Here is a 9,493-nt window from a genome sequence, read left to right as displayed (position 1 = left end):
TTCAGGTTATAACTCCTTGTCCTAGAATCCTAGGGCTCAGCCAAGACTGTACTGAACCAGTTTGCCTAGCCTCCACCTCTGCACTGGACCACACCAAAACCATGCTGACCAGAGTGGCTTCTCCGCTCCCCGTGTGCCTGTAAGGGAGAGGCCACCCAATCCACCAGGGGAGAGCTGGCTGAAGCCCATGTGATAGTGACCAGAGCATCGTCTAAGGCTGTGCTGTCCAGTATGGCAGCCACTAGCCACGTGTGCCTATTTATATTAGCTAGAATTAAAGAAAATTAGAAATGTAGCTCCTCAGCCACTCTAGCTAAAGGCTTGGACAGCACAGATGTAGAACGTTTTCATCACAGAGTTCTCGTGGAGGGAGGGTGTGCTCTAGGGGTGCAGTCCTCGGCCTCTCCTTCAGCCCCTGCGGTGCACTGAACCCTGTGCTGGGCTCTCAGGATACAGAGAAGACGATGGCTGGCCTGGAGGACTCTGTCCCTAGTAGCGAAGGCAGTGGCTGTGTGCAGGAAGGCTCTGGTAGGAGTGGGACGATGTGCTGTGGGAGGACAAGTCCTGTGGCTCCGTGAGGTCTTGGAGGTAATGAAGGGGATCCCCACCAGGACATTCTCACCCTCCACGCACCCCGTCCCCACTTCCTCCTCCATCCGATGCCGATATCGTCTACTCCGGCTGAATTTCCAAACCATCCTTGTACAAACTGCTCAGGGCCACGGCACTTCCGCTATCTGGTTCCGTGTCACCCTCCCCAGCCCCCCCTGTGGCCATGATTTTGCAGATCACCTAGCTGCTGTGGTTCTCAGTTTCTACCTTGCATGTCTCTGCAGTGAGGAGGCTGGACAAGGGACAATGGACCAACAGTGGCCAAGCCTGTACTTCTCTCCCACAGTCCTCACAGTAACCCTGCAGCCATGCCTGGAAGGTTCTCACTTTTTTTTTTTTTTTTGATGAGGAAACAGCCCATGAAGCCCCAAATTTGCCCCAAATCCCTATGGAGTGTAGTTCTACTCCAACATACAGGGGGTTGACTTAATGACTAAGAGCTAGCATTCGACCTAGATCCTGTCCCAAAAGCTTGTACACTTTCACAAGTCCTCCAGAGCTCATTTCCTGCACTGACAGTCTACGGGCTGCCATTAGCTCTGTCCAAAATCACTGTTTTTCCCGGTATAAGTGCTTGAGCCTTTGTGTGCCAGTCCCTCTCCCAAGGGGAAAAGGATGATGTTGGCAGAGCCAAGCAGCTGGTTGTGATCGCCTCCTGTTGCCTGGCCACCCTTGTTTTCCACCTACCCACCCACCTGGACTCTTGGTCCTGGCAAAATTAGGAAGATGGGTGGCTGCTGGCCCAGCTGAGACTGTCCACAGCATGAAGCAAATGGAGGGGTGCTGGGTGACCTGCAGTTCTTTAATGAGGAACCTGGACCCAGCCCAGATACGGGGAACAGGGAGACTAGCAGCTATGGGCAGTGGCTGGGCCTGGCTAGCCTGAGATGTCCCCAGGTGAATGGGGCTCCTATCTGGCCTTGGCCCCAGCCCAGGGTTGGAGTTGTGGTACCACTGCTGCCAGGGCCTGGGCTGACAGGGTAGTCAGTGGTTCCCTGGCATGGTGCTGGTGGTACATCTCATGGTGCTGGTTCCCAAGGGCCCTGGGCCAGAGCTGAAGGTAGCTGGGGGGCTTCCTGGGGTCCTCTCCCTTAGTAGGGAAATAGATACTCAAGATCCTCTAGCCTCCGCATCTCATTGAGCCCGATGGTCACAGTTTTCCGTTGGGGTTCCCTGCGTTGCACGGTGATTTGAATGGGGTTGCTCTCGGGGAAGCTGTTCAAGTCAGTGGCCACGGTTGCAAACTGAAATAAAATAAGAAAACCACTCAGAATTCCTTCCCAGACCTGAACCTGACTCACTGTGTCTCTGTCTCTGGTTTGTCTGATAAATAGGATCTTAGATAGCCTTCTCCAACCTATTCGCTAACAGAAAACAGGTCCAAAAAGGGGACTTGAATTGCTCAGCATTACCTAGCTCATAGCTGACAGAGGCATGATTCAAACCTGTGCCTCCCCAGCTGTGTAATGTTTCCACCAAAGGGCTATCTGAACTCAGGTCTCTTGCCCCTCCCCTGCACCTACCCCACCCCCAGGCTGTTGCCTTCTTCATCCCCCTTTAGTCTCTTTCCTGTTTCCCTCAATGCCCTTGGATTCCTGGTTCACTCACAATTACTGGTACTTAGTTGTAGAATCCAGAAATCAAGGGTTCTGAAAGATGGACATGGTGTGCTGCGTTCCTAGTGGGCTGCAGAGTGGCTTAATCCTTAAACCTCCAAGAAGAAAGCCTAGAATTGCCTAACGGCTTCCAAAGAAGGAAAGCTAGCAGAAAGATGAATTATGGGGACATGGGGGTGTTCCCAACCTCCAAAGCCCCAGTTCTCTGGCCCCAGACTTTCCGTCCCAACCCCTCTCTTCTCCTAAGGCTTACTTTGTACGGCTTGCACCACTTCCCCACCCCAGCTGTGTTGGCTGCACGGACAGTGAGGCAGTAACTGGTGTTAGGCTTCAACTCCATGAGCTTGACAGTGGTGCCTAAGATCTTGTTGAAGATCCACGGGCGATTCTTTATCTTGGGCAGCTCATTGTCCTTTATCTTGGCCACCTCCTGCAGCAGGACCTGGTAGAAACTGACCTGCTGCTTGCCCAAGGCGTAGGTCCAGGAAATCTGGGGAAAGAGAGCCCCAAGGCTTCCTCAGACCTGGCCTGACCTACCCTCCACCCCCACCAAGTTGTTCAGAATGCCCCCAATGCCATTCTTGCTCCTGATGGAGCTGGAGCAGGCCTGATGGAAGGGGTAAGGCTCTCCAGCGTTGAATGGAACCACTCACCCCCCAGGATATACTGTCCTCCCTGGGCAGCCCCACCTACCTTAGGGTGCTCCCTTAGTCCATGTTTTTACGGACTCTAGAGTCCATATCAGTTGAGAGGGACCTTAGAGATCATCTTGTTTGCTTCATTGCAGATGGGGTCAGAGGGCCAGAGAGGGTAAGTGACTTGCCCGGGGTCACACAGCAATTAAGTGGCAGAACCAAGATTCAACCAGCCCCCAAACCCATACACTTTGCACTACAACAGTGGTTCTCAAACCTAGCTAAGCATCTCAGGGAGTTTTTATAACACCTCAGATGCCTGAACCTGCTGTCTCCCGTCTGGTCCCATATTTTTCCAGTTTCTTCTCTGTCTAGGCCAGTGGTTCTCAAACTGGTGTGCATGAGAATGCCCTGGAGGATTTGTTAAAACACAGAGTCCTGGATGCACCCCCACAGTTTCTGATTCAGGAGGCCAGAAATTTGTGTTTCTAACAAGTTGGCGCGTGATGCTGATGCTACTGGGCTGGTCCCTTGTCCCCAGAGATTCTAAGTGAACAGGTTTGGGATGGGACTGAGGCAGCTGCATCTTTGGTAAGATCTTCGGATGGTTGTGATGCAGATGTTCTGAGAACCACAATTTGAGAACCCCTGTTAGCCCCCCTTCAAAATAGGGTGCAAACACCCCCAGGAAATGGCCACACTTTGAGAAACACTGCTCTAGGCCACCCAACAATGAGGTTTCCAGGTTTATCTTCCTAAAATACAGCTCGAAGTACATCCTGAAACAAAGCCTTCAGCTGTGCCCTATTGCTTACAGAAAAATCTACAGAGTAGCCTAGCTTTGGAGAGGCTCCATGAAATGACCCCAGACTAACTCTTCCCTTATAAACCTGTTGCCATCGAGTCGACTCCAAGTCATAGTGACCCTATAGGACAGAGTAGAACTGTCGCATGGAGTTTCCAAGGAGCATCTGGTGGATTCGAACCCCTGACCTTTTGGTTAACAGATATAGCTCTTAACCTCTATGCCGCTTAACCTCTATTTCCCTTCTTATACTCTAGGACAGTGCTACTCAGCAGGTGATCCATCAGGATCTTCTGGCAATTTGTTAGAAATGCAAATTCTGAGGCCCCACCCCACACCTAGTGAATCAGAACCTCTTGGGATGAGGCCCAGGAATCCGGTTTAACAGAATGAGCAGGTGATCTATAGCAGGTGAAAGTGTGAGAAGCACTGGATTAGGGCCTGAGATCAAGTGAGGCCCCAGTCTCTGCCCACGCCTTCCCACCTGTTGAGCCATTGCTAGCTTTAGGGCCGCCACAGAATGTCTGTCCACCTCCAACTCACGATGTTTAAGTCCTACCTCTGTGTCCCAGCTCAAATGTTACCGAAAACCACCAAGGTTATTCCTGCAGCTGAAGTCATGTGCCTTTGCCTCTGAGTTCCTGGTGGCCCTTGATCTGAACTTTCCCTCTAGTACTGAGCCCTTTCTATCTTGCATTGGATTCTTTACACCACACCCTTTCTCCCTTACTAAACCATGAACTTGGGGTCAGGATGCAGGTTTAAGGCGTCTTCACACTCCCCATAGAGCTCAGCTCAGTGCCTGGCACCGGAGGGCAGGGAGGGCGTCCAGCAGGCCTTTGCTGAGTGCGTGAGCAAGGGACACCTACCACAGCTGTGGAGTCACTGACGGTGTGTTCACAGATGAAGGGTGCTTCAGGCACGTCCACAACCACGGAGGACTCAGAGGGTGTTGAGGAGGTGTCTGTGTCTAGCTCAGGGTTGTCAAGGTCCAGTAGGCCTCCAGGGACCATCTGGCCCTGAGATTGGCGGGTGCAGAGGGCTAGGTCCCTCTTTTCTACATTCTTGGCCAGTGAAGAAAAACTGAGTCTCTTCAGCTCCCCCTCCAGCATCCCTGCAAAGAAGCTGCTGTTGGGCTGGGTGACGGCCAGTTTGATGGGGTTCAACAAGGTGGATGAGATGGGAGAGATGCTGGTGTCATCAGAGCTGCATTCGGAATCCTCCACTGGCATCGGCTTCCTGGAGCGGGAGAGGGAGCCAGGTGAGCCAGGTGAAGGAGGACATTCAGCCCGGAAGCTCCCTGAGGCCAGTCCTGGGCCTGACTCCCCAGTACCCCCAGCTGCTTCTGAACAGCTCAGAACAACCTTCTTGCTCTGCAGCAGTGCATCAGGCCCACCTAGGTGCTTCATAAAAATGCAGATCCCCCGGTCCCTGGTCCCCAGAGATTTCTGAGTCAACAGGTTTGGGGTGGGTGTGGGGAAGCTGCATCTTTAACAAGATCCTCATATGATTCTGAGAACCATGATTGGGGAACCAGGGCTAAAACTATGCCCTCCTCCAAAGTGGGGTGCAGACAACCCAGGGGATGACCTCAATGACCTACTGGGGTGTGGAGAAATAGCTAAAAAGAAAATAATAAATTAAGCTTTACTACTCTTCATTTACTACTTAATAAAGTATTTACTAATATTTTATTTACTTATATTGAAAAAACACTTCATGATATATATATATATAAATATATATATAATGTGGGAATTAACAGTGGAAACCCTGGTGGCGTAGTGGTTAAGTGCTACAGCTGCTAACCCAAAGGTCAGCAGTTCAAGCCCACCAGGCCCTCCTTGGAAACTCTATGGGGCAATTCTGTTCTGTCCTGTAGGGTCGCCATGAGTTGGAATCGACTCGATAGCAACAGGTTTTTTTTTTTTTTTTGGTTTAAATTAACAGTAGTGCAGATAAATACACACGTTGGGGTGAATGCTCAAAAACTCTTTTCTTCCATTCTTATTTTTTTTAATTTATTAAATATTTTAAACATCTGCAAAGACTTCGAGAATAATATATTAAACTTCCATTTACTCATCATTCAGTTTAAGAAAGAAAACCTTAGTGGTAAATTAAAGCCCCGGTGTACAGCTCTCCCTGACAACATTCCTCATCCTACAAGAAAGCACCACTACAGTAAGTTTACATTTTTGTTATTCCCCACGTGTGTCTATGGGTTTGTTATATATGAATGTTACCCTTAGGCAAGATCTAGTGTTATTTTACATGTTTTCAGCTTTATGTAAGTGCTGCTATTATTCAGTGCCTATCCTCTGCAACTTCCTTTTTATCGCTCGACGTTGTGTTTTTTTCGTTTCATCCTCTATAGACAGACGTAGCTTTGGTTCGTTCACTTTAACCGTTGTATGGTTTTCCATTACATGGATATTTGCAGTTTCCAGTTCTTTGCCATTAAAGAAAAACCTTGTACACGTTCCCCCTCTATTTAAACATTTTTTACCAGTGAAGTGCACAATCCAGAAAGTTTGGCTTTCGAATCTCTTTATCTTGACCCAAAATAATGTATTTTATGTGGCAAAGTGATATGCAGACTCATAACTTTACATAACTAAAACAAATGTTTCTCAAAGCAATCATTACTCTATGCGTGATGTGTTCTGGAATTTTCTATTTTATTTCATTTTTATAATACTAGTTTCTACCCACTAAAATAATTTCTTGACCCCTTAGTGGGTCACAATCCATAGTTTGAAGAATGCTGCTCTAGAAAGCAGTCACAGGACCTTTGGGGTCAAGCACCTTGACCAGGTCCCATGGCCAGCTGTTGGCAGAATTGGAACTAAAACCCAGCTCTCCGGGCCCCATGCTTTCCTCATGCATGCAGCTCCCATCTGCCTCCAGCGCCTTCTGGCTCCTCTCCTCTGCTTCCTGCCCCATCTCCCCTGGCTACCTTGCCAAGTCCAGCAATGCCACCCCTGAATCTCTTGCTCTAGCCAGCCTTGGGCTTCATGGTGGATCCTGTGGGCCCCATTGATCTCTTCCCAAGAAATCCCTATCAGCTTAGATCCCCTACGCTTGCCCACGTGGACATTTGGAACAGTTGGTCCCCCACCTGGGTCCTTCATAGGCTGAGGAGTCTGGGTATTGATGTCATTTTATACTTCAGGCTGTCCTAGTGAATTTATAGTTTGGATCCATTTATTGGAAATGCTGGTGCTAAAGTGGGTGTGGAAGGCAGCAAGGCCCTGAGCTGTACACTGGACACTGACTCATTCTGATCTTCCCAACAGCCCTGCCAGTTGGGTGTTAGCCTTATTTTGCAGATGAAGGATGGAAGCTCACTGATCATAATTAACTTGTCTAAGGTCTAAGTGGGCAGTAGGATTTGGATTTGAACTCAGGCTTTCCCACTGTACTGTGACATTTCCTACAAGCACCCACCACTCACTTTAGCCAGACCTGCCTACTTACAGTTCCCTTAGGGAATGGATACTATGCTCTCGCTCTCTCATAGCATCAGGACCAGCTACAGCCTTTGCAAGATGCAGTGCAAAATGAAAATGCCGGGCCCCCTTTTAAAAACTTAGTAAGAATTTCAAGACAACAGCAGGGCATTAAGCTAAGCAGGGGGCCTTCTACGTGACTACACAGGTCGCACACCCATGAAACAGGGCCTGTGTATGACTCCCTCAATCCTCATCACCTCACCCACCACCCCTTTGCTTTCGAACTCCGCTTCCTTAGGAATTCAGCTCAAATATCGTTCTCCCAAGAAGCTTCCTTTAACTGGCCCCGTCCGCCAAACTATGCTAATACCCCCCCACTCTGTTTCCTCAAGGCGTCCTGTCCTGTCATAGCACCACTTACCAGATGTGCTGTGTCATTCTCATTATTGCCTGACCCCACCCCCTCCAGACAGGGAGCTCCTTCAGGCAGGGACTGTGCTTTCCATCTCAGCATTCCTGAAACTGAACACCGGGCCAGGAACCTTGCAGGTGCTCTAAGACTTTTGCGGAATGAAGGAAACCAGAATCCCTGAGGAAGAGCCATTAAACCTCACTCTTAGGGAAAGCAGGCTATTGTGGGACATATTTTGCAGGTGAAGGCACCAAACAGGGAAGATTGAGGAAGAGCAGCCACCTAGGAGGGCTGAGTTTGGGAGGCAGGGTGAGGACCATGGCCAGGCAAAGCAGGATGAGGAGCCCTATCAACAAATCTCTGACCAATGCAGGAAGGCTTCCTGGAGCAGGACGCCCATGTGCCTCTAAGAGCTGATTCTGGGCTCAGGAATACATAGACAGGTCCAACCCAGCACACGTCCTCTTGTCTGGGAGCCCAGGACTGGGTTGTGATAGGTCAAGTCACTCTGCCCACCCCCCAGCTCCAGCCTTCAAAATAAGGACCAAACTTGGGGCTTACGGTATATTGATGGTATCTTCCTCCATGAATTTAACCAAACTGCCCCTTGAGGAGAGTGGGAGTCCTTTGGTAGTGACGATCTGGTTCATAGACTTGGGGTTTGGAAAGGGCATCTGCATTTGATCGAGTGCATTCAGAACATTGAGGTTTTCCTTTTTCAGCGTGGTCTCCTCCCCATCTCCCACTTGATAGAGCGCCTTTGATGCCATCTGGTTGGTTTGGGACCACGGCCGTCACTGTGCAGGACAACCAAGCTGACAGGAAGCAGAGAGAAACTGTGGGCGCAGTGGACTAACAGTTTGGGTGGGATGGGGGTGCAATGAGCTGACTTCATAATCCTTGAAGAGTGTAACAATTAAGGGCTGGCCTCCCCCTTAATGGGAGGCTGCTGCTGCCCAGCCTGCGGTGGGGCCAGCAAGATCAAAGGCCAGTGTTGGGAGCCGGACAGAGCCAGGGAAAGGGCTGCGTGACCTCTTTCTCAGGCCCTTCCAGCTCTAATACTCTGCTGGTACAGCAGCCCTGCCCTTCCCTGAAGATCTCCCAATGCTGAACACCTGCACCCCTCAGCGCTGCCCTGGGAAGGAGGAGAGGTCTGGTTATAGAGAGGGGGTTGGTCGTGGAGGGAGGCACCTGGGGCCCTGAGAAGTAGGCAGTACTGGCATTTTCTGGGGTGGGAGACTTTGTCTATAGACGCTGAGGCTCTATATTCTGAAATCCTAGGCAGCAGCACTCCATGATGACTAATCGTGTAGGCAGAGGGAAAGCCCAGATGGTTCATAGCTCACAGGTGACCAGGTTGTACTGCTGGAATCCTAAATGTGCCACACCCTTACCTCCAAGTGCCTTTATGTACTGAGTGACAATGGTGGGCAGAGTGGATGACACAAAAATGAGTCAGACATGATCTCTGCCCAAAGAAACCACATTGCAATGGGAAAGCTTATAAACAATTTGGGGAGGGGGCACAGAGCCAAAACAGCACTGGCTTTGCACCAAGTTGTGAATTTGAAGTCCAGCTCTGTACTTTCTAGCTGTGTAACCTTTCGCAAGTGACTGAACCTCACTACGCCTCAGTTTCCTCACCTGTGAAATGGGGAAAAAAATAGCACCACTCTCACAGGACTGTGAAGAGATAACCACCTAAAGTTGTTTTATTTCTTCCACCTGATAAGCCAAAGCAAAAACCATTTAAAAATACCAAATCATATTTTTTGCATTTTATATATTCAGGTTTTATCTTCAAAAGCAAAGGAAATTTGGAAAATACAGAGAAGTGAAGGTCCCTCTAAGAACATTGCTTCTTCTTGGCACCCATCATATAATCTGTAATTATCTGATTTATCTATTCGATTCTTTTTTTCAGTCTGTCTCTCTCTTACTAAAATGTAAGCTCTTTG

At 49.4% G+C, this 9,493-nt stretch overlaps 1 protein-coding gene across 1 annotated transcript; it reads right to left on the bottom strand.

The window, feature by feature from the left end:
- Positions 1-1,703: 1,703 nt before the first annotated feature.
- Positions 1,704-8,305, bottom strand: FNDC8 (fibronectin type III domain containing 8). Its single transcript, XM_049860809.1, has 4 exons — positions 8,097-8,305; positions 4,538-4,907; positions 2,482-2,718; positions 1,704-1,856 (listed from the first exon to the last, which is right to left on the bottom strand). Exons 1-4 carry the CDS (start codon positions 8,303-8,305, stop codon positions 1,704-1,706), a joined length of 969 nt encoding a protein of 322 aa, XP_049716766.1.
- Positions 8,306-9,493: the final 1,188 nt, after the last annotated feature.

Source organism: Elephas maximus, chromosome 19 (genome assembly GCF_024166365.1).
Source record: "Elephas maximus indicus isolate mEleMax1 chromosome 19, mEleMax1 primary haplotype, whole genome shotgun sequence".
Lineage (NCBI taxonomy): Eukaryota > Metazoa > Chordata > Mammalia > Proboscidea > Elephantidae > Elephas > Elephas maximus.
This window is presented reverse-complemented; position numbering and strand designations above follow the sequence as displayed.

Excerpts from the sequence above, each read along its gene's own strand:
- FNDC8 (XM_049860809.1), bottom strand. The coding sequence starts at position 8,305 with ATGGCATCAAAGGCGCTCTATCAAGTGGGAGATGGGGAGGAGACCACG. Across the intron at positions 4,908-8,096 it reads GAAGATACCATCAATATACC|GAAGCCGATGCCAGTGGAGG; the intron begins GTAAGCCCCAAG and ends CTCCCGCTCCAG. Across the intron at positions 2,719-4,537 it reads TCAGTGACTCCACAGCTGTG|ATTTCCTGGACCTACGCCTT; the intron begins GTAGGTGTCCCT and ends CTCTTTCCCCAG.